The sequence below is a fragment of the Carlito syrichta genome, unplaced genomic scaffold (assembly GCF_000164805.1).
Source record: "Carlito syrichta isolate Samal-C Ts95f unplaced genomic scaffold, Tarsius_syrichta-2.0.1 Scaffold100616, whole genome shotgun sequence".
NCBI classification, from domain to species: Eukaryota; Metazoa; Chordata; class Mammalia; order Primates; family Tarsiidae; genus Carlito; species Carlito syrichta.
This window is the reverse complement of record NW_007044712.1, coordinates 507,218-533,072: the sequence shown is the minus strand read 5'-3', so window position 1 is coordinate 533,072 and position 25,855 is coordinate 507,218. Positions and strand designations below refer to the sequence as shown.

The 25,855-nt window shown below is 39.0% G+C and overlaps 1 protein-coding gene across 1 annotated transcript in view; it reads right to left on the bottom strand.

The window, feature by feature from the left end:
* SLC9A9 (solute carrier family 9 member A9) overlaps positions 1-25,855 on the bottom strand; it is a 621,198-nt gene that overhangs the window by 238,240 nt on the left and 357,103 nt on the right. Inside the window, exons 10-11 of the mRNA XM_008064167.1 lie at positions 24,411-24,524; positions 22,767-22,878 (exon numbers count right to left, since the gene is read on the bottom strand). Coding sequence (XP_008062358.1) covers positions 22,767-22,878; positions 24,411-24,524 — 226 coding nt within the window. The remainder of the gene's footprint in view (positions 1-22,766; positions 22,879-24,410; positions 24,525-25,855) is intronic.

The following is a 25,855-nucleotide window of genomic DNA, read 5'->3' as shown; positions in this document are numbered from 1 at the left end:
CATTTTCTGATTCTTTATGACTTCTGGTTATATATGGAAAAGTGATTAGTACCTCCTAGTTTAATGTATAGTTGAGAAATTGTTTCTGCAAGTTCAGTTTCTGCCTTATTATTTATCGAGACCTTTACAACCTTATTTAGAGAGTCAAGAGTTCTGGGGTCTATTCTCAGATAGGCTGCATGATCATGCTGAATCTGAATCTCTCTTACCTCATCTCTAAGTGAAGGTATTAAGATGAGATTTGTGGTTTGTAACTAGAAGTGCACTTCAGAGTCATATGTGGCTTAAAAACGTATGCAGTCACTTGTGCCAGTATCCTGACTTCAGAGATTCTGACTCAGTAGAGAAGAAAGTCCCTGAGCGCCTTGGTTCCTCTCATTTCCCACTGTGCTCCCATTCAGACCCTGAATCCAGACTCACAGCCTCCATTCTCTCCTCTTTCCGGACTGTCCTGACCATGTCCCTCAAAACAGTTTCCTCAATACCTGGCTTTATGAGGTCATGATTCAACCAGCACACCAACTATAAGTAGCTTCCCACAGCCCGTAAATACCTTTCCATCAGAACCTCACCCCAGCGTTCCCACTTAGTTCCTCTTCTCCAGTGAGAATCTCCATAATAATCAAGGCAGGCTTCTCCCTTCCCACAAAGATTTATTATCCTTGCCCCTGTGCCATAACTCCACTATTAGTTCCTTGCTTCACTTCTTCTGCAACTCTGCCTTTTTGGGGGGCTTCTCCAAACTTTACCCATTTGAACCATCTTTTCGCCCCCATCCTACTCCTATGGAGTTTTCCGGGAATACTCTAGTCCACATTGTTCTCTCTTAGAAATCCTATAAAAAATACTGTTCATAGACTATTATTAAATCATAGTCTAAGGTGACTCAGTACTTTAATGTGGCCTGTTCTTTTCCCCTAACTCCTGATCTTTTAAAAGTATGGAATTTCATCTTCCTTACACATTCTTATATCTCCCATAATCTCCAGAATATGAAACTTAGTATATACTTTTAAACTGAACTACTGCAGTGGTTTCAGCCTCTCTAGGTGTGAGATGGTGATGCATATATTCACTCATTCATTCATTTATTCAGGCTCCAGGTTATAGCAGCAAATAAGAGATAGTCCTTGAGTTAAAAGCACTTCCAGATTAACTATACAAGATGATATGAAGAAAACCAAAGTAGGGTGAGGGGATAGAGAGTGTGTATATGTGAAGGGTGGGATGTTATGGGGGTGAGGAAAGTCTCTCTGTTTAGGTGATATTTGAGCAGAGATCCTAACAGAGGGAAAAATCATGTGAGTATCTAGAAGAAAAGCATTCCAGGCTTCCAGATAAATGGTGCGAAGCCCCGAAGCAGGGGTATTCCCAGAATGTTTAAGCAACAGGAAGAAGGCTGGTGTGACTGGAACAGAAAAAATGTGGTTGAGGTGGAAGACAATGAAAGGAGATGAAGCCAGAGAGGTAACAGAGCCAGATAACATCAGGTTTTTGAACAGTAAGTTTTTCGAATTTCATTTTGAGATGGAAAACTTTAGAAAGGTTTTTATGCATGACAGCGGTAGGATCTGTGCTAAGCTTGAAAGAATAACCTCTGGCTCTGATAGGAAAACAGACTTCCAGACTGGAGGTAGGGGGCTAGGAAGAGGCTGCTGCATTAGTCCAGGCAAGAAGTAAACCAGGTCAGACCACAGTAGTAATATTTGATGATGGGTCAGATGAAGGGTATGAGGAGAGCTCTACAAGAATTTATTGTCTGAGCACTAGAAGAATTGAGGAAATCTGTGAGGCGAGCATGTTTAGGTGTATAGGGATGATCAGGGGTTGTGTTCCAGATATGAGATGTTAAATCTGAAATGCCTCTGAGGTTTCCAAGTGGAGAGGTTGAATGGGTGGTTGAATAGGAGTTCAGAGTTCAGGATAGAGGTTAGGACCTTTTTTTTTTTTTTCACTGAAGAAAGTGGGACTATGGGAGGACAGTTTGAAGCTTGAAAAGAGTAGGAAGCTGAAGTTTATTTTAAACCAGGTCTGTTTGTGCATCAAGGTCTTTGTACTCTCAGCTTCTCACACCTGTGGTGCCCCCAACCCAGACTGTCCCTTGGCTGCTCCCAGCATCTCAGTCCTCAGGAAGGTCGCCCTGACCATTTGATCAAAGTGCTTGTACCTTCACCCAGATCTGTTTCATTTGTCTTTCATCACACTTATCACCATCCTGAAATGATTGTGTTTATTTTTTGGCTTTAAGATAAGTCTCCTTATACTAGAATGCACACTTGTTTGTTGCGTCTGCCGTGACATCCCTGGAGCTGGATAGCACCTCTCACAGGGTAGGTACTCCATAAGTCTTGAATGAATGTGTACAAGAATGGATAAGGGAAGGTCATTTTTGGGGTTTAAAGTACAATTGGAACCCAAAGGAAATGAGCAGTAGATGAACATGGTTGCAGCACTGTTCCTGAGAAAATGATCCATGCTTTAAAAGAAAAGTCCTTTAGAGGCGTTATTTTGCTGCCTGTCTTTCCGGTTGGGATATAATCCATAGCAATCTCTTTTTTCCTCTTACTTCAAGTACTCCAAGGGCAATCAATTTAAAAGATTTAATACATTCTTATTATTAATCTGGTAAATCAAACCCCGGTTTGGTTCTAAAATGGAACTATATATTGCTTTTACCCTTGCTGAAGTCCTGTGACCTTGCAACAGGTAACTACTTTCGCCAAAAATGTCCATCTGTTTTCAAAATACATTTTCCTGGATAATGCAACCTTGCTACCTGGTTCCATTTTCAGTTCAACATTATTTTATCACATGGAAGTGAAGCCAACAGGTTGTTTTCAGTTGGAAAACCTGCATTCAAAAATAAATTGAGTTTTCCTGGAAACTAAGTTTGGTGTTAGACAAGCAGAACTTTCCTTCCTTCACCTCTCTTCCTGAACTTGAGTCATTTAAACTTAAGGCTACTGAAAAGAAAAGTAACATAGCTTCCGCATATTTTTATATAAAATGAAGTTTTTTTGGAAGTCTGGAAGGGTAATTGTAAATAGGATTAACTCTATCAGTTCTGAAGTTAAAATGCATAGATGCCTCTGGCTTTGGAAATTTCTTTTTATTATATGCAGCTAAGATGGATGTGGTAGTAAACTATGGAATAATCCTTACAGCTAGCTAAAGTCTTCAACAGAGGATTTAAGGGAAAGGCTAACAGAGATCAGAAGAAAGTCATCATTCTGTGAGCAGTAGCCAACTCATGGCCAGCTGGTGTTCCAAAGGCCAATTGGTAAGTTTTCCATTTAGACCAGTGCTTCTCAACTGGAGAGATTTTGACCCCTGGGGAATATTTGGCATTATCTGGAGACATTTGTCATGGTTCAGAAAAGGGGAGGAGGTGAGGGTACTACTATTATCTCGTTGGTAGAGGCTGGAGATGCTGTTAAATATTTTGCAATATCCAAGACAGAGCCCACAACAAAAAATTATCTGACCCCAAATATCAATAGTTGCTGGGGCTAAGAAACTAGTGTAGACCTGAGATTGCTTTTTCCCATAAATGCGATATTATAAGTGATGACAACATTCCCACTGCAGAGGGCTGTTTTGGCAAAGATGGCTATCTGTTTACCAAAACCTAGTCCTATATGGTATAGGATGTGCTGCTATAACTGTATAAACTATATTTTCTAGCAGCTCTTGCAGCTAGATATAGCCACGTGACAGATTCTCACCAGTGAAACGAGAGCAGAAGTGATGTGTGTCACTTCTAATCCCACGTTTTCTTTTCTTTTTTTTTTAGTTGGAGTCTCACTCTGTCACCCAGGCTGGAGTGCAGTGGCATAATCATGGCCATTCCAGCGTTGACCTGCAAGGCTCCGGCGATCCTTCTGCCTCAGCCTTCCAAGTATCCAGAACTACAGGCGTGTGCTATCATGTCTGGCTAATTTTTTTATTTATTGTACAGACAAGGTCTCACCGAGTTGCCTGGGCTGGTGGTCCCAGGTTTTCAAGAAGCGGCTATTTCTGTCCTTGACTCTCTTTCCCCTTCTACTATCTGGGTGTAAATCATGAAGTGGTTCCCGGACGTTAACTACATCAGAATCACCTGAAGAACTTGTCCAACCTCAGATTGCTGGCTCCACTCCCAGGTGGCCTGATTCAGTAGGTCTGTGGGATGTCTGAGGATTTACATTTCTGACAAGTTGTTGGTGAATCTAGAATCCTTTCCTTAGGGAGTTCTGACATAAGATGTAGGGAGCCTGGTTAAATCTGAATCATCATCTGGAGAAGACGCATCCCCTCGCTTCCAGAAAGGAACGACTACTTTGACTAAACTTTTGGATTTGGGGAGTCTGTGTCACAGCAGTTTAAACTATCTCAATGCTCTACATTTACCTATGCTACATGTCTCTGTAGAATCATAGAATATTTTTTAACAGCTGAAGAAATAGGCATTGAGAGAAACAGAGTGATATGGCCAAGGTTACTCCTATCTACTATTTAACCTTTGACAAAAATCATGGTTATAGCAAAAATCTCAGTTCTAAAGACAGATGAGAAGAAGAAAATTTTCTTCCCATTTTCCAGGCACTGTTTTGAAGCAAGTGTTCAGCCTCTTGCCCCCTCCCTAATTCTTTCTCTGCTTTTGCTCTCACTCTACCTTTTCTCCAGCATCACAGACATCTGGGACCCTCATTTGCCTAGAAATTCCCACCAGGCCACCCTAATCTAAAATGATCTTCTTTTGACTTTCCTGTCAAAAATCCCATTTCCTCTAGAATGAACTTCATGCCAGGAAGAGGGAGGGCAGTTGGAAGAAGTTTGTTGAGGAAGGAAATCTCACAATCCTGCCTGAGAGGAGTGCATTTAAAATACTTATTAACACATGTGATTTCACATTCACTTGTGGAATTTAAAACAGCTTCGAGGAAGTTTTAGCCACTGTAACTGTGCCCCAAAGAATTAAACCAGCAATGATCAGAAATTATTGCGCTTACTGGATAGCAGATTAGAAAAGAAACAACTTGCTGGAACTGGGAAACTCCCTCCCTTGTAAGATAACAAAACTGGTTGAGATTGGTTGGAACCAAGATGGCCAAATAAAGTCTGCACAGAATGAGCTTGCTGACATCACAGTCTAAATTTCCACATGTTTCCTATTAACTGCCCCCCCAAAATGCATATGGCTTAAAATCAACATAGGGAGACATTTGAGCAGGACTCCTGTCTTCTTGTTGGTCGACCTTCATTAAAAAGCTATTCTTTTCTCAAAAACCTGGTGTCATAATATTGGTTTCTAGTGCACTGAGGAGTGAGCCCTTTTGCTCAGTAATATGAGGAGGGTGGCCAAGGTTTCCCTAAAAGGAGGGAAAGCTTGGAATCACAGGCAGGGAACTTGCCCTGGGGTCTCCTTGTTTCCTTATTGATGGAATCATGGATCTTCTATGGCAGGGGTCCCCAATCCCAGGATGTGACCTGTTAGGAACCTGACCACACAGCAGGAGATGAATAGAGGGTGAGTGAGTGAAGCTTCATCTGTATTTACAGTGGCTCCCCCATTGCATGCATTACCACCTGAGCTCTGCCTGCTGTCAGATCGACAGAGGCATTAGATTCTCATAGGAGCATGAACCCCATTGTGAGTTGTGCATGTAAAGGAACTAGGTTGGATGCTCCTTTTGAGAATCTAATGCCTGATGATCTGAGGTGGAGCTGAAGTGGTGATGCTGGCACTGAGTAGTGGCAGCAAATACAGATGAATATTAGCAATGAAGTTTGACTGCAGAGAGACCATGATAGATCAATTGCTTGCAGATTCATATCAAAACCCTGTCAGTGAGTGGCAAATGAGTTGAAGAACTTCAACTGTACAGCTGCATCTGGTGGCAGGCTTTAAGTGAAAATCCGACATTTATTTTAGTCTGTGCATGGCCTGCCCGTTATTTTATTTACTACTTCCCTTCATGTCTCTTTTTTTATGGTGATCTGCATAATTATTTCATTATATATTACAATGTAATGATAGAAATAAATTATGGCCTGCCCATTATTTTATTTACCACTTCTGCTCATGCCTCTTTTTTTAATGGTGGGTTGTATAATTATTTCATTTTATATTACATTGTAATAAAAATAGAAATAAAGTTCACAATAAATGTTATGAGTTTGAATCATCCCGAAACCACACCCTCCTCCATCCGTGAAAAAATTATCTTCCACCAAACCAGTCCCTGAAGCCAAAAAGTTTGGGGACCGCTACTCTATGGTTTCTGTTGCTTCTGGAATAGCCTTCCTGGCAGTCAGTGGAAGGCTGGGAGGTGGGGGTTGAGATCTTGCCCTACTCACAGAAGTTTGGTCTGTCTGCGAAGGACTTGGTTGACCAAACAGCATTTGAGCTTTCCCAATATAACAGAACTAACGCTGAAAATGCCTAAATTACTTATTGGCCCTATGGATATTTAGTACAAGGCATTTTAAAATGTAACTGCTTCTTGCTCACTTGCACATGTAACTTATTTGAGTCAATCTTATTGACTCCTTTGAACTCGGTCCACAGAACCTGCGGGCAGAAGTACAGGGATTTGTTCCTGGCACTGATAGACTAATTTTTCGAACTTGTTTTATTTGTGTTGAGAGTTTTCTAAGGTTTTATCTACCTAATGCCAAAACAAGTAGCAATTAATAAGTAAATTCAGGCAGAAAATAGAGAAAAAGAGTCTAGTCCATTTGTTTGCTTCTGTGGACAGGCTAATCTTGTTAAAACTATCATTCAGATGTTTGTGACATCTGTGGCACTCTGGAATCCTAAAAAATTTAAATGTACATGGAAAGAATCTGAATTAAATTATAAAATTATTGATTTTCTTGTATTCTAGGATCTTATATCCCTTAAATGTAGGGCGAGGTGACAAGTGTGTCCCTTCATTACTGTGTCTCTCAGAGGCATGCTCTGGTGGCACCACCCCAGTACATAGGATGATCTGATCATCTATAACATCTTGTTGCTTTCTCACATTCAATACATGTCTAAGTTGGTTGTGATATTATATACGCATCAACTTGTCGGGGGTGGGACAATATATTTTTCTCACAAAAATTGGTACTTTGAGTCACACTTTTGATTCATGTATCAATGTCAGGAGTAAGTCACTGCTGGAATAAAAGTAGAATATCAACAATTGTCCTTAAATGAAGGGAGGGAAAGAAGCAGAAGCCATAATGAGCTTTTGTCTTTACAGGAATGACTCTAGCACATAGCTTCTGCCTCAGACTGTGTCCTCTGCAGCAATTTGACAATCAAACCTTCTCTGGAATAAAAACCTCAGTCTCTGATAGGATGTTTTCCTGGGACCAGGTGTGAGTTTACATGAGTCCTATCTCTACGAAAGCACGAGTGGCTGTCTTGTCATCTATGGTGGTTAAAGAAAGTAAAAGAAAGTTTCCATTGTGAGTGTCTCCAAGGTGGCAGTCCCTGTACCAGGCATTTTAAAGATAAATGTTCTGGCTTGGTTTTCAACATTGGCTATGTAAGGTAAGAACTGTATTATGATCCCCATTTTACAGGCTAGGAAGCTAAGATTTGGAAGGGGTTAATCACATAGATCCAAGTGGCTGAATCTGCTCCAAAGCCTGAACCCCTTACATTTCATCAAGCTAGTAGTTCTTATCTAAAGCATAATGTGGCGTGCCAAATAGCAAAACCTAACTTGCTGCTTAAAAATGCAAGAGCAAGTAATTTTTATTGTAAATTTATTTTGGAGCTAAGTGAAGAATGATAATGTTTTGACTTAATATTGGGAAGAAAACAACTGTATGGGGCTGGCTACAGTTCTGAGCCATTCCTCAGATATTCTGAATTCATCATAATCATATATCTTCTTCTCTGCATTCAAAACTGTGAAGGCTTGATGGGATCTGCAATCCATATGGATCTACTATACTTGTCTGTGTTGTCATGGGAAGACTGCTTGTGATTATTCATTATCCAAGATGACTTTTTCTTGTGACTGCTTGACACCATCATTAAAATATTTTTCTGGTTCATTTCCTGCATAAGCTAGTGAACTCTGCCCATCTGAAGACCTCAGAAAACCTACTCCAGTCCGTTTGCTCACTAATGCCTGCCCAAGGCCACAGTGGGCACCACCTGAGAGAAATGAGGACTCAGTGGAAGTTCATCTTCTCTAATGGAGAAAAAGTTCTGCCCCTATGCCCCATTAGCTGGTAGAGGCCTTGTACTGGTGGGGAAGAGGCAGTGCTCTAACCAATTACACAAAGTATGCCCAGAAAAGGATGGAGCTAGAGCATAGGAAATTACGAGAACAACGAACTCTGGGTAAGAGGGCTTCAAAGAGGCAGGCGGGCAAAGAATTCCTGATAGCATCACGATGGCATATGGGTTCTCTTTCTGGAAGTATGAACAAGGGAGTTGAAAGGAAAGAAAAGACCAGCTCTCAGAGGGGCCCAGACTCTTAGCTAATGCCTATAAATATATTTGAAGACATGCTTTTTCTAAGCTGAAGTTAGGTTTAGCCTGCTTCTTAACTTGACTCACCCGGCCCATGTAAACGTTCCAGTATTTGTCATGAGATCTCAGGTTTTTAATAGGAAAACAACCACACCCCCCCAACAAAGCAAAGATTTGAAAAGTATTCTCAATTCCACATGCGTTTTGAGGAAGTGTTACCAATGTTTATTGTTACTAATGTTCAGGGCAGGATTTCTTTCAGCTAGATGTGAAAAGGTGAAAAATATTTTCTTTGATTAAAAAAGATTTCACTTGGTGATTTCTTGCCTTTTTGTCACTTAGCTTCCCACCTATGAAACTAGCTAAGCCTGGTCTTAGAACTACCTGTGAGAATCAATTCTGGAATAGAAAGTTCTCAGGGCTGATAGAACAGGAACAAATAGTCTTTAAGTGGCAGAGTGGGTAAAATGTTCAATTTTAGTTGGGTGAACAGTGTTGTATATCATTCATTCACTTATTTATCCACCAAATATTTGGCTGCTCAGTTTCAAAGTAGCATACTGGGTACCAAGGTAAAGAGATAAGCATTTTGTCCTCACAAAGCTTTCAGTCTAGAGAGGATGGGGCAGGCAAACCAAAAATCATGGTAGAGTGTGATGATGGCTAGGAAAGGAGAAGTATTGGGTGTTATGGAAACAGATGAGAGTGACGCCAACCCAGCCTTGAGGAGTTACAATGGCTTTTTATCAGAAGGGATGTCTGAACTGAAATCTGAAGAATAAAAGGAATCAGCTGCATAAGAGAGTGAAGGTGGGTGGATGTGGAAAGGGTTCCTGGCAGAAGGGCAGCCTGGGTAGAAGGGGGAAAACCCCCAGCATGCTGGAGAAACTGGAAGAAACTAAGTTACTAGATGAGCAGTGCTATGCTGTGCTATCCAAATAGGAGAGCAAGAGGCAAGATTGGCGTGTAGAATGGTCTAAAACAAAACAGAATGAGGTGGGAGGAATGAAGAGAGAGGTTCGGAGCAGAAACCATGATTTGTGATTGTGTTCTGAAACAAGTTTCTCAGATTTTCATGTGCACACGAATAACCTGGGGGTTCTTGTTAGAATGCTGATTCAGTATTGGATACAGTATTTTTTCTAACAAGCACTTAGAGGATGTCAAAGCTGCTGGTCCGAGGACACACTTGGGTATCAAAGAACAAGAGAACACGGAAATGCCCTTTTACACGGTGGGGGGGGGGGGGATATAGTCACTAAGGAACAGTCCTGGTAGTTTACTAGAGATTCATTAGTCTGGAGAGTCATTGACACTGATTCCTGTCTCTAGGCACTGTTGAAACAATGACCTTCATTCTTCACCTTCCTAAATTCCCTTTGCTTTCTTCCTGCCTGGCATTGATGTCAATCGGGTAAGGTCTCTTTTGGATGAAATTCTCAAACTGGATTCTGACTTGATTGGTGGCTCACCCATTAGACACAGGGAAAGGTGGTCTACACCTTGACAGGGGTTCTAAAGCGGTTCTTTCATAGAACACTGGTGTTCCAGGAGCTACAGAACATCGTGCTCCATAAAACTTGAATAGTAATGGCAGCCTTTTCACAATGGAGGGGGTGGGGGGAATGAATGTTAATGGAAAAATTTTCTTAATTTAAAGTTTGTTTTCCATGCCTTGCTCTTAATCCTTTGGTGTTGGCTGCTATTTGAATGTTAATGAGTGTTAGTGGACAACAAAATGAGCTTAGAACATTAGCCACAAAGCCAGGAAACACTCAGTGCTGTTGTTTTCATGGCTATGTGAGCTCACAGATGAAGTTTTGCATAAATCCATACACCGTGGACACATTTCACTGGCTAAAACTCTTCCTAGTTTTTGTGATAGGACACATCGGTGTTTCAGTGTTTTCAAAGTGGAGCAAAAATCGACGAATTGAGAAGCACCGTTCTCTGACATACGGCCTGGGTCCCACAATCTGTCCAGGTGCTTCCCTAGCCTCCCTAGATAAGCCCAGCAGCTCTGCACGGTGGTTCTCTAGCCCAGTAGTTCACAGGACCCAAGTCACAGTAGTTTCAGGAAGGCTGCCAGGGCTCAATTGGACTTGGCATTTCCCCTCCTTCCAGCAACTCCCGGCTTTTATTTAGTTTTAAATTAAATAAAAATTGCAGCACATGGATTTGAATTAAAACAAGAGGACTGATCTTTGTAATATTCAACACATCAATAGGGAAGCTAATTTGTGCAAAGCACATCTCCTCCTTGAATTTAACCACAGAGCGCTGCCTCTTCGGTTCCAAGGGAACTGAGAGCTGAGGCGGGGCTGTTCACTCGTGGCATTAAGTAGAGTTGTGCTGAGAGCAACAGGAACAGTCGGGGGAGCTTAGCATTCCTCTTAAGCCCTTTGTGCCGGGTGTCACACGATACACCAGAGCAGTTATGGCCTTCTGGCCTTGAATTTAAAGAAGGTCTTAAAAATGTCTCAGGGTAAACTTTCCCGATTGACTTTTAACTGCATCCAAGCTACCAAGAACAGAATTTGCATTAGTAAAAACTTCTCAAGAGAAAGAGACCAGAGAAAGAGGAGACAGACTCCTGACCTTCAGACTTATTCGGCATTTTCATGTTCCAAGGCATCATGTGTTAGATGACTAGTCTATATAAGATAAATCAGGTAGGGTTCATGCTAGATAAGAAATTCAGTCCGGGCCCTGACAGTCACTTCATTCAGTTTAATTGGCTGTAGGAGTAAAGGGTGAAGGTGGGGGTAGAGTGTGGCAGTGGCAGCGACAGTGGGGTCATCCACCAACAAAGTGAGCTTTACTCAGATATTGCTGAACCAGAGCCATCTACACAGCTTTGAGCCCTTGTTTCAACACTCATGAAGGCTCCTCTAACTAGCAGGAGGTGAATAAGAAGCAGATGGAGTCCTTCTTAAATGTTCACCTCTGAGTTCATCCTGATTTAGAGGCAAGTCTGGTTCAGGTTTTGTGAGGTCTCGAGGTTAAACGTTTTGCAGCCCTCTTAATAAAAAAACACACAAAATGTCTTACTTATGCAACCTTTATAGGCTCATCAGAACACACTTCTAGGGCTGCTCTCGGGATCTGGGAAAGAGTGGTATAAAAGGGAACGTGACACTTAAGTTCATTAACTTCACAGCGAATCCAGCTCTGTGGAAGGCGCCTCACCTGCCCAATGCCAAAAAGACATTCATAAAGTAAGGGTCACAATAACGGAAAAGCGTTCTTCAAGTGGTAGGTGTCACTAACTAAGACAAAAATCTCAAGTTCTTATTTGACTGACTTTTGAATGCTCTGAAGTACACTGCCTTAGTAAACCAAGCTTGGGCCAAACTCGGCTTTCTCTGGAGGGCAGGGCCCTAATCTTTGCCTTTGTTCACACAAATACCTACCCAAGAGAGTGCATCAATAAATAGCTGTTGAATGAGTATCTGGATGACTGTGAATGAGGAAATGTAAAAATAAATTCACACTCCCGTTTTAGATGTAGAGTCATTGTTTACCTTTTCAAAACAGCTCTTTGCAAAAATGTTTTGAGCTATGTAAAGAAAGGCTCCATCTGAGTTTATTCATGAAGCTTCGCCAACTAGATTCAGTTAGAGGGCTGCTGAAGTCATCCTTTTTTTTTTTTTTTTGAGTCGGAGTCTCACTCTGTTGCCCAGACTGGAGTGAAGTGGCCACCACCGCAGCCTCGACCTGCTGGTCTCCAGCTATTCTTCCACCTCAGCCTTCCGAGTAGCCAGAATTACAGGCACGCACTACCACGCCCGGCTGATTTTTGATTTATCATAGAGATGAGGTCTCGCCAAGTTGCCGAGGCAGGTCTTGAACCCGCGGGTTCAGGCAATCCACTCACCTCAGCCTCCCAAAGGCGTGGGATTACAGGCTGAACCACTGAGCCCGGCTTGAAGTCATCCTTTTACTGCATAAGAAAACCACTCTAGTCAAAAGTAAGAACATGAGACTATATTTTGAAGCAAATATTCTTTAAGGGCACTGACTTTTTCTTCTGGTTTCAGCAGGTGGTGTTCTCACATGCCCAGAAAAGGCTAGACAGTGTGTTGTTTGATCTGCTTTGTTAATCTCCTCCTCTGGTTTATGTTACCTTAAGTTGACCTTTTAAATTCTTTCTTTCCTGGCAAATATATTTAAAACTTTAGGTCCTGAGTAATGTATAGCTATCAGAATTCATGCAGAAAATCAAATCTGAGTCTGGTGCATTCTCTTTTAAAGAAAAATACTACCTCGCATGTGAGGACTCACCTGACACTTCATTCATTCTGATGGGGGTCAGTGGGTGCAGTGTATGAGTCTGTGACTGGTTTGCTGTGAACTGAATGGGGATCAGGTTTGCCTGAGGGACATGTTAGACATGCTAGGGTTGGTCTGGATTAGAAACGACATGATTTTGATTGAACTTTCAGAGCAAATCTGGTGGTGTTATATAGATGAGAAGTTTCAAAATTCTAAGTCAAGAGGCCTGGGTTCAACTCACAATCTCATTTCAAACTGGTTGTGAGAGTGTGAGCAAGATATTCAAACTCTCTTTCTGTTTTTTTTTTTTGTGAGTTGGAGTATCACTGGAGTGCAGTGACATGTTCACGGCCACCCCATCATCGACCTGCTGGCCTCAGGCAATCCTTCCATGTCAGCCTTCCAAGTAATCAGAACTACAGGTGCACACTACCACGCCCAGCTAATTTTTTAAAATTTTTATTGTAGAGATGAGGTCTCGTCAGGTTGCCCAGACTGTTCTCGAACTATGGGCTCAGGCAATTCTCTCACCTCGGCCTCCGAAAGTGCTAGGATTACAGGCTTGAGCCATCATGCCCAGCCTTCTCTCTCTCTCTTAGTTCTGCAAAAAGAGACCAATAATGGAATTCTGGGAATAGGACAGAGTAGAAAGCACCAGGAATTTGCATTGTCACCTAGACAACTATTGCACTGGCAGAATCTGTCTGATGTAATTATTTTGGAATTCTGGAATCTATTGAAGGATTGCAGCTTCCAGGAGAAGGTTTGAGCAATAAATTACGGTTAATTGTGGTTAGTTACTGTTCCTAGCACAGCGGCAGCTATCCATCTCCTACCCTTCAGCTCTGTGGCAGGCAGCCGCATATGTGTTTCTGGAGCAACTTGCAAACAGCTTGCAAGAACCAGGGTGGGCAAAAAGGACCCTATCCTCCAAATATCAGGAATCTATGCTCTGATCTTGAATTGTTGGGTCTAATCACAGAGGTGCAGACAAAAAGACTTTGTGACCATTGTCACTGTACCTTCCTTCATGGGTACAAGCTCCTCCCCTTCTGGCTGAAGAGAATTTTTATTTATCCTGTCCCCTTTTGATTTTTCCACCTTTAATTTTTTTCTCCCCCTTCTGAGAGCCAGAAATGAGAGACTAGGACATTAAAAAATAACTTATACAGAGAAATTAAGTAGTGACTATGTAAGCCCAAGAAAAGGCATGGACTCAGAAAAGACCTGAGAAGATCTCTAAGTTTACACTTTAGACTGATCATCTGTACAGAGAGAGTCTACAACAATAAAAACAACAACAACAAACAAAAACAGTAACAAAACCCAGCAAACCCTAGGAAAGGGTTAAAAATCTGTTTTCCAGACTTACTGAATATTAGATTCAAATGTCAAGTTTTTAACAAAAAAATCACAAAGTATACAGAGAAACTGGAAAGTCAACCATTCAAAATTTAAAAAATAAACAAACAGAAAGCCTGAAAAAGATCTGAGGGCAGATATACTAAACAAAGACTTTAAAACAAGCATATTTTAAAAAATTATCCCTGAGGCATCAGATTCTATTTCTCCCCACTTCCCCAACTACAGGGATTTCATAATTTAAAATTTCATAGACCCCAGGGAAGATAACAGGAAGGACATGTGTGGTGAGCTCTGTGACATTGTGCTCCTGGTCATCTCAGAGCCTCTTGGTATTTCCTTGCACTTGACCTGGGGTGTCCCAGGTGCTGACAACTCTGGAGCCACCTTTTGCCTTGGCCTGCTGGCTTCCCTTCCCTCCATCCTCTGGATGCACTTTCTCTTTTTGATCCCCTGCTAACAACAGTCCAGGAAAGACAAGAGTGTCATATGCCTGCCCAGACCCTTCCCTTGGATCTGGGGCAGGGAGGAAGAGAAGGCAGCAGCCCAGCACGTATTAATGGTGAACCCAGTGGAGGACCTTTTCTGACCTGTTTGGTGAGAACCTCTGCCTGGATAAAAAGAGTTGCTCACAAAATGGGTGCTTCTGCAACAGTAGCCCTAGAGCTAGTGACCTGCCTAGGAGCTCTAGTTTGATCTTATTTTTATTTTTGCTAAAACAGCCATATTAAAGATGCTCAAATAACTAAAGGCAGATGTGGAGAAAGTTAAAGATATATGAACATAATGAAAACATCAATAAAGAAGCAGACATGAATATAAACATCCAAGAAGCTGAGTGAACTCCAAGTGAATGAACTCAAAGAGTTGCATACCGAAACACATTATAACCAAACCACTGAAAGACAAAGAAAGAATCTTATAAGCACCAAGAGAGAAGCAACTCATCACATACAAGGAATCTTTAACAAGATTATCAGCAGATTTCTCATCAGAAACTTTGGAGGTCAGAAGGTGGTGGGGTGATATATTCAAAGTGCTAAAAGAAAAAGCTGTCAACCAAGAATCCTGTATCTGGCGAACTTTGTCCTTCAAACGTGAAGGAGAAATTAAGACATTCACATGTAAACAAAACTAGAGCTAGTTCATTACCACTGGACCTGCCCTTCAAGAAATGTTCAAGGGAGTCCTGCAGTGTGAAATGAAAGAATACCAAACAGTAACTTGAAACCATATAAAGAAATAGAGATCTCTGTAAAGTTAAATACAGGAAAAATTAAATAGCTTGTATTACTATGTGGTTTGTAACTTTACTTTTTGTTTTCTATATGATTTAAGAGATAAATACATTTAAAATATTATCATTATAAAAGCTAGTATTACTATAACAACTTTGGCTTGAAACATTTTGTTTTCTACATAGCTTAAGAGACCAATGCATATAAAAAATTAACAGTTTGCATTTTGCAAAACATAATGTAAAAGATGTGATTTTGTGACATCAACAACCAAAAGAGGTTGGGACAGAGTTATAAAAGAGGCAGAATTTTTGTATGGTATTGATGTTAAGCTAGTGTAAATTTAAATCAGAGTGTTATAACTTTAGGATATTAAATGGAATCCCCATGGTAGCCACAGGAAATTGGTTATAGATGATATACAGAAGGAAGTGGGAAGGGAATTTAAACATTTCACTACTAAGAATTAACTGAACACAAAAGAATTCAGCAATGTAGTACATAAGGAGCAAAAATGCTACAAGCTATGTAGAAAACATATTTCAAAATGACAGAAGTTCCTCCTTGTCAGTAATTATTTTAAATATGAATGTATTAAACTCTTTAATTTAAAGACAAAGACCAGGAGAATGGATAAAACCATATAATGCAGTTATATGTTGTCTAAATAGACTGATTTTAGATCCAAAGGCACAAGTAGATAGAGTATAGAAGGATAGAAAAAAGATATTCCATGCAAACAACAACCAAAAGAAAGACAAGGTGACTATGATAATACCAGACAAAATTGATTTTAAATTAAAAAGTTTACAAAAGACAAAGAAAGACATTATATATTAATACAGACTTAATTAATACAGCAAGAAAATACAATTATAAACATTTACACACCTAATGACAAACCATAAAAATATATGAAGCAAAAACTGACAAAATTGAAATAGGCAACAATAATAGTTGGAAACTTCAATATTCTACTCTCAATAATGAATGTAACAAAAAGACAAAATATAAGTAAGGAAAAAGAAGACTTAACAAACAAACCAACTAGATCTAAATGACACATACAGAATACCCAACAAAAATATCATACTCCTTCTTCTGAAGAGCACATGAGACATTTTCCAGAACAAACTATAAGTTAGGCCACAAATTAAGACTTAATAGACTTAAAAAAATAGAGATCATACAAAGTATCTTCTCTGACTACAATGAGATTAAGTTAGAAATTGATAGCAAAAATAAATTTAAAACTTCACAAATTTATGTAAATTAAACAACACACTCAAGTAATTAATGGATCAAAGATAAAATCAGAAGCAATATTAGAAAATACTAAAAGATGAATAAAAAGGAAAACATACTAAAAACTTATGAGCCTCAAAACAGTGTGGAATGGGATACTTCTAGCTATGAACACTTACATTAAAAAAAAAAGAAAGATCCCAAATTAAAAATCTAACCTTACAACATGAGGAGTTGGAAAAAGAAGAAGAAACTAAACCCAATACTAGTAGAAGGAAATAAATAATAAAGATCAGAGTAGAGATAGTGAAATAGAGAATGGGGGGGAAGAAAAAAAAATAAATGAAAACAAATGTTGGTTCTTTGAAAAGATCAACAAAATTGATATATCTTTAGCTAGACAGACTAAGAAAAAAAAAGAAGACTCAAATTACTAAAACTAGAAATAATAATGGGGACATCACTACTAATTCCAGAGAAATAATAAAAATTATAAGAGAATACTAACAAATTGAATAACCTAGACAAAATAAGTAACTTTCTAGAAACACAAAACTTATCAAGACTAAAGCATGAAGAAAAAGAAAATCTGAAGACCTATAACTAATAAGGAGATGGAATCAGTTATCCAGAGTATCCTGGGCAAAAAAGTTCTGAGCCTGATGACTTCACGGTGAATTCTAACAAACATTTAAAGAACTAATACCAATTTTTCACAAACTTTTCAAAAATTTGAAGAGGAGGGAGCACTTTCTAACTTATATTCTAAAGCCAGTGTTACTTTTATATCCAAGCCAGACATAGACACTACAAGAAAACTACAGACCAATGTTTCTTATGAGTATTGACATAAAAATCCTCACATTTTAGCAAATTGAATTCAGCCACATATTAAAAGGACATACCATGACCAAGTGAGATTTATTCTTGGAATGTAATGATGGTTCAACAACAACAAAAGAATCAATCAATGTAATATACCACATTAAAAGAATGAAGGGGAAAAAAGCAACACATGATCATCTCAATTGACACAAAAAATTACTTGACAAAATTAAATGTTTCATGAGTCTAAAAAAAACTCTCAACCAGAGAATAGAAAAAAGTTATCTTAATAAAAGCTGTATACAAAAAAACCCATAGCAAATATCATACTCGATGATCAAAGGCTAAAGACTTTTTCTCTAAGGTCAGGGAGAAGACAAAGATGACCACTTTTCCCACTTCTATTCAATATAGTACCTATAGCTAGAGTAATTAAGCAAGAAGATATAAAGGCATCCAAATTGGAAGGAAAAAAAGAAAATTATCTGTTTACAGATAGTATGATTTTATATGTAGAAAGTCCTTAAGATTCCACAGAAAAACTTGTGAAAGCTAATAAATGAGTTCATCAAAGTAGCAAAATACAAAGTCATCATGTAAAAATGAATTGCATTTTTATACCCTAACAATGAATTATCTGAAAAGGACATTATGAAAATAATTATGTTCGAGATAGTATCAAAAGGAAAAAAAGTACTTATTAATTAACTTAACCCCAGGAGGTAAAAAAATTGTACAATGAAAACATTACTGGAAGTAATTAAAGAAGACATAAATACATGGAAACACATTCCATGTTCATGGATTAGAAGACTTAATACTGTTAAGATTTTTGACAAGGATGCCAGGACCATTAAATAGGAAAAGACAGTCTTTTCAACAAATGGTGTTGAGAAAACTGAATAGCCACATGAAAAATAATGAAATTGAGCTCTTATCTAATACCAAATACAAATGTTAGTTCAAGTTGGATCAAAGACCTAAACATAAGGCCTAAAACTATACAACTCTTAGAAAAAAAAGACAAAAATTGCACATCAGATTTGGCAAAAATTTCTTGGATATGACACTAAGAGCACAACAAAATAACAACAACAACAAAAAAGGCAACTACAAAAAAATAGACAACTTAGACTTCATGAAAAATTAAATTATGCATCAAAAGACAATATAAACAGTAAAAAAGGCAATCAATGGAATGAGAGAAAATATTTGCAAATAATATATATGATAAAGGATTAATACCTTGGAAATATAGAAAACTTTTATAACTCAACAACAAAGACAAATGTTCCGACTTAAAAATGGACTGAAGACTTGAGTAGATATTTCTTCAAAGAAAACCTGCAAATGGCCAATACACTCATGAAAAGATACTCAACATCACTAATAATTAAGGAAATGCAAATCAAAATGACAATGAGGTGCCACCTCATACCAAAAAAGTGTTGACCAAAATGTAGAGAAATTAGAACATTTGGGCACTGTTGGTGGGGTTGGAAAATGATACAGCTACTGTGGAAAATGGCATGGCAGTTCCTCAAAATATTAAAAATAGAATTACTATATGATCCATCAATTCCACTTCTGGAAATATATTGTGGGAAAAAAATGGCAGCAAGGTCCTGAAGAGTTGTTTGTACACCCGTGTTCACATCAATAGCTAAAATGTGGAAGAAACTCATGTCTATTGATAGATGAATGGATAAGCAAAATATGGTATATCCATATAAAGAAATATTATTCGCCCTTAAAAAGGAAGGAAATTCTGTAATATACTACAACAGAGATGAACCTGAGGACATTATGCTAAGATAAATAAACCTATCAGACAAAGACAAATACCATATGATTCCACTGACATGAGGCACTCAGAGTAGTCAAAATCATAGAGACAGAAAGTAGAATGGTGGCTGTCAGGAACTGGGAGGAGGAAATGAAGAGTTATTGCTTACTGGGTATAGAGTTTCAGTTGTAGAAGCTGAAAAGAGTTATGGAGATGGATGGTGATGATGACTGCACAATATTATGAATATACTTAATAACTCTGGACTGTATACTTAAATTGTGATGATGATAAATTTTATATTACATGTATTTTACCACAATACAAAACAATAGGAAAAAAAGAGACTTATAATGCCTATCTTATTTTGCCCTGGCTATGAGTCTCAAAACAGTGCATATGAAAGGTCTTAGGAAGGTGGGAAGTGATTTTTGAGTTGTGGCATCTATGACTCCATTGCATAATTATGTAGCATCGCTACCTTCTCATTTGAAAGCCAAAAAGACAGCATTTTAGTGGAAAACCCAGTGTTCTTTCCACTATACGAAAGAGCATTTTCAATATTATTAACTTTTCATAAAAATGACCTTAAAAATATTAGCCGAGCTCGGTGGCTCAGCCTGTAATCCCGTGCCTTTGGGAGGCTGAGGTGAGTGGATTGCCTGAGTCTGCGGGTTTGAGACCCGCCTGGGCAACTTGGCAAGACCTCATCTCTACAATAAATCAAAAATTAGCTGGGCGTGGTAGCGCGCGTCTGTAGTTCCAGCTACTTGGAAGGCTGAGGAGGAAGATCACCGGAGCCCAGCAGGTCGAGGCTGCGGTGGCCGGGAGTGGCCACTGTACTCCAGTCTGGGTGACAGAGTGAGACTCCAACTCAAAAAAATAAAAATAAATAAATAAAAAGTAAAGAAGTTACCCAATCTCTCTGTTGTTCAGATTCACTTCAATATGAAAAGTGTACAAAACAAAAATCCAGTTAAATATATACAAGAAGCCCACACTGGCCCAAGATGACTGCACCTTTGAGTTTAAGCTGCTAAGCTTACTGCCTGGCAGATGACACAGGTGCTCAATGTGGAAGATAATAGGTGGCATTCTCTGGACATCAGAATCATATGCAGATAGTTGTCCTGAAAATTTGGCATGCTGGTCTCTTTAATGATGGGAGCTAGCTAATTTGCATTCCATGAATTGAACTAATAATTTCAACCCCATTAATATGGCTTTATTTATTTATTCTTTTTAAGAAGGTGAGGGTGCTTTAGAACAGGGCCAGATAGTGATATTTTAGGTTTTGTGAACCATACAGTCTCTGTTGTAACTACCCACCTCCGCCACTGTAGCACAGAAACAGCCATAGACAATAAGTAAAGAGGTAGTGCTAATTCCAACTTTATTAATAAAAGAGCCCTTAGCCAGATTGCTTCAAGGGCCATAGTTTGCTGACTTCTTGCTTTAAAATATTATAAAGATAAGTTCTGGGTTTCCACACATCCCCTCGCTGTACACACCATATTGTTGGCCTCTATGAGTTTTTAATGCAGCTTCAATCCTACAGCTAAGCAAACTTAGAAGGTGCCAAAGCCTGGAGAAACCATCAAGCCAGGTGGCCATTTGGGCAGACACTTCACATTCTAATATGATTATCTAGAGTCTTACATTTTGCTCAAAGCATTCTTTGTCAAATAAAGCAATGTTTAAAATACAATATCCAAGTTTTGAAAATAAGCTGCTATCCTCCAGAGTAAAATCACTGATGTTTTGATGGGAAAGAAGGAAAAATGCTTTCCAACTCCTAAGAGTGCTTTGCAAAAAAAGCAACCCAATGCTGGCTTCCTATTTATATGTGATCAAATTTATCTTTTACTTTTTCATAATGGAAGTCAACTCATTGCCAAAGTACACTGTTGTTCTCAAAGCACCCACCAGTTCAATTTCTCACTCTCTTTATGACTCTCTCTCTCTGTCTCACTCTAGTATGTCTGGAAATGTAAGGAAGCACAGTTAGAGGCCTTCAGAAGGGTGATTTTTAACTTTGGGTTGCCACTTGTCTATATTTGACTGAATGACTCACTATTAACTTGAGAGCTGCCCCTCTTTACTGTGTGGACCAGGCTAGAAAGGCACTGATGGTGAAACAGGTCAAACAAATCTTTTGATTCAAGTATCACTTTTCAGAATGTGGATTTTGAGACACTTGGTTGGGTCTGAGGTGGAGCCTCAAAGATCTGGGCTCAGGAATGCTTTTGTCCTTGGTCAAGTTGTTTAACCCATTTGAGATCCTGGACTCAGTTTCTACATGTATAAAACTGTGTTAATACTTGCTTCATAGGATTGATTTTAAAAATAGCAAGCAGCCAGACTCAGTGGCTCAGCCTGTAATCCCAGCACTTTGGGAGGCTGAGGTGAGTGAATTGCCTGAGTTCACAGGTTCAACACCAGCCCGGGGAAACGTAGCGAGAACTCTTCCCTATAATAAATAAAAAATTAGCGGTGCATGGTAGTGCGCACGTATAATTCCGGTTACTTAGAGGTAGAAGGATCACCGGAGCCCAGCAGGTCAATGCAGGGATAGCTATGAATGTGCCACTGCACTCCATCCTGGGTGACAGAGTGAGACTCCAACTCAAAAAAAAAAAAAAAAAGCTAGCAGCAAAGAGCAAGTATTGATACATGTCAATTTCTCTCACTTTTTCTATGTGCCACTATATGTACCCCAAATGATATTGCCATTCTGATAGTAATTTTTTTTACTCTCATGTATCTTTCAATGAACTGCCTTTGATGGTATCATGTGTACACACACATAGGAGGCAAGTAAGGGTCTCTGAACAAGGTCTCTGAACAGGGAAAGCTTAATGGGATAGAAGGAAAATTGATTGAACAGAAATAAACCATAATCCCCAGAGTTGCTCAGGGTCAGCAAATTCATTTGGCTTATTTTCTTTTGGAAAGGAGTCTTCAGGGTATGATGGAAACAATTCACGTACAAGATTCTTGAGTGCAGAGACCTTGTTGGTTTCATCAACCAGTGCCTAGATCTTCTGTTGGGCACTTGGTAAGTGCTCAATTAATATTTGTTTGCTTAACTAACAACTGAGCGTACGTAGATCTGATTTGCTTTTGCAGGCACTTTGAGAAGTTTCTGGAACTTTGCATAGGGAAGAAGTAGGGATTTTAAGGAAAAGATGCTCTGACATCAGACAAGAATAGTACCCTTTACTGACATAGTACCCTTTACCTTGAGCATGCAATTTATGAAATAATTCAAATTCCCCAAGGTGAAAATTGATCTGATAAAGATCAGGGAAAAGTCCAATGTCCATTCTATGCCAGTTTCTGACCAGATACTGTACCATGAGGACATACCAACAAGATTCCCTTTAATTTCATTTCTCTCCTGGAAAGAGATATCCTGCTGTTGCTCAGAACTTCCAGGGCATTAGCATGGTGTTAGGTAGAATGGGGTAAAGATAAGTTCTTCCCGTAAAATGTTTCTAAAAAGTCTCCTTATGACCTTCCATGTTCTGTTCTGAGAGAACAGCAGCACTAACATACAATGTAATCCACATACCTGAAAACATCATCATGTGCTGAAAGTTCCAGGGAATCTTCTGTTTTCGACCCAGATTCAGGAGGAAGGAGAGGGGATATATGTTGCAGGCTCTGGCAACAAAAATTGCTAGCTGAAGGTAAGTACAGGGAAACATTGAGGAAAATGTTGCTGCAATAAGGGTTTGAGTCCTTGAGCTTAAATATTATGTCCTTAAGCTTCTCTACATTATGAAAAACAGGAATAAACATGTCAATTCATGTATGTCCAACTGGCTTCCAAAATTCATCTTTCAGTGTCAATTCCTTTCCAGAAATAATGGAGAACCCTGCCTTTCTCTGAATATATACCTGCTTTAAAACTGTTAGCCCAATACCGTTTCAATCACTGTAAATATTCTCATCACATTTATGTTGCTGATGACTGACTCTATCCTCAATTTTGCTGTAAAATGAGAGGCAGCGACCGTTCAGATGCTGTGGCATTATCTTTTCAAACAGTCCTATAGAAAGGATAAATGTACTTCTGCCTGTGATTACCATCTTATTCCCATCAGTTTATACTCCCTGTATCTAGCAACCTTCCCTTGCTTTTTTTTAGTGAATTAATTTTGAGAGAACTTACCTGTCTAGCTGTATAATATAACTGTTTCTTTAAGAGGGCATTTTAGTAAAATCTTTGAAAACATTGGTGGTGGTGTTCTCTCGTTTTTTGGACCTTGGACTCTTCCTGCTAGTCTATCTATTCTACTTCGTTCCCAATGGGACAAAGTTATTTGGGAAAATGAAGCATCCTTCTAAAATCCAGGTTTTGGATGTAGTTTGAGGGTTCAGCTGAATGCTCAAGGAAAGAGATTTAGAGGCAAGTGATGATATTGAGCTAGAAAAGGGCTTATAAAAAGAGGGGTCAGCTCTCCTGGCTGTTACGATTACCCATCTATGATCTGAGGGGGCATCTGCCCATTTTCCAAGTAAGAAGGACAACAGCTGCTGAGGGTCCTTTTGGACATTCCTAATGACTCAACATCCTTTTGGACAGGCATCCATTCCTACTGGGAATGCCTCCTGCCACAGCTGCATTAAAAGTGAGGTCTTGATTTGATCTTTCCTCAAGAAAGGAAAGGTGCTATCTTATTAAAACGAGCTTACATGTGCACAACACTTAGGATGTTGAAAGCATATCCATCATGCTAATTTCATTTGATCTTTCCTCTGTCTATTCTATTTTCAAAGTACTCAATGAAAAAATATTTTGCCATCTTGAAATGAAAACATTTCCAAAGCTTAATAATCCTGGCTGCCTTCTGATATATTCTAAAGCAGATTAAATATGTCTGTATATAGAATGGATTGACATAATTTGTATGTAAATGGTTCATAATTTTAGTAAAACACATCTTGAATACTCAAAAAACAACATTTTCCTTTTCTCCCTTCATTTTCCTCAGTATTTTCCAAACTTCTTATCCTGAACCATAAGTATTTAATAAAGGTCCCAATTTCTTAGATTCTTTGCTTCCTTACTTAGAAATTATGAATCTGTCTTGAGTTTGAGCCCTGCAGTGAACCCCAGGAAATTGCTCTAGCAATTTAACAGAATAATCAGTAAAAGTAAGCAGTTGGTTGTCTTCTCTAATCACCCCATTCTCTGTATTTCAAAGGATACAAAGGCTCCAAGTATAAAAAGAGCATTAAAGATATGATTCTGGAACGTGAACAGCGCCAGGCCCATGTAACAGAAGATGACGTTCTCAGCCAGAAAGTTCATAAATTCAAACAACTGAAAACAAAACAGAAACCAAAAACCATGAATTATGACTCCAGTTTGAGGACACTTGAGTTCTTGTAATTGTATATGACGACTTGCTGGGCCTCCTTTTTCTGGAAGGCCACCCTCTTGGCCGCGTGCTCAGCCTCTGAAGAGAAACGGGGCCCCTTGGCTCTCCACCCAAGGACAGATATCACAACCATGTCAACATTCCATTATTTCCCTTACAGTTGTAAGGCTGCCAGAGATTCCCCTGGGTTATACTATCCAGCATGATCCTTCCACAGTACAAGTTCTACGGAGATAACAAAATAGTCCCTACTAAAGAAACAGAAGTTTAGTGATTTACTTAAGTTATACGGTAGTAAACAATGCAAACAATGTTGAGTCCCTTCTGCACATTACTCAGTAGATGCACTTGAGTTCCCAGGCTCTGAAAAACTAAATTTTTAAAAAATCTTAAACTAAATTACCCTCCTCAGGCATGCAAGAAGGACAAACTTAGAAAACTTGGAAACTTGAAATGACTGTCAACTATATTTTAACATTAGAATGATCAGTATATTTCAAACCCCAGACAATGAGACTCATTAAATTGACTGATGTAGGTATATCCATTAAACGTCTTCAATTTCTAGCTGGTAAAAAGAAAATGATTAATCCCAGGGATCAGCTTATGTAGCAAGAACACAGTAGATACATCAAGTTCAGTCAGAAGAATGGAGTAATAACACGCTATGCTGAGGGATGCTCCCGAAGTTATTCTTAGACCATTAACTAAACAATTTAAGTTGAATGTGAAAAACATTCTCCAACTTTCAGATTAAAAGTAAAAGAGAAATGTGTTCAGGGGCTAAAACAAAGAAAGATTTGGCAGAGACTTTATTTTATGTTCCAGATTTTACATTTGGAAGTTTCTGAAACTTCATTCCCGGACCTTCATAAATCACCATGTTAGGTAAATGTCTCTGGAGGCATTTGTCTTGACTTTTTAAGGACTCATTATTTTTTCATGTAATGTATTTACAGCCTCACAAATAATGCCAAATACTATTCACTGACAGTTGACAGAAGAAAAGCAGAATCTTGTCAGAAGCATTATTTAAAACTAGTAATAGAAAGAAAGGATTAAAAAGAAACAGCTCCTTGGGTACAAGATGGTCTTTCTTCAGGGCAGCCATCATCAATTATCTTGAACACTGGCTTTACATTCTAGGCTACTCCTGAAAACAAACACTGTCACCCAAATAACCACAGAAAACTTGGAAACATCAGGGGAATTATAGGGGAGGGAGAGAATTTTTCTACCTCATTATATATTGATAGTTTCTTCCCTCCCTCCC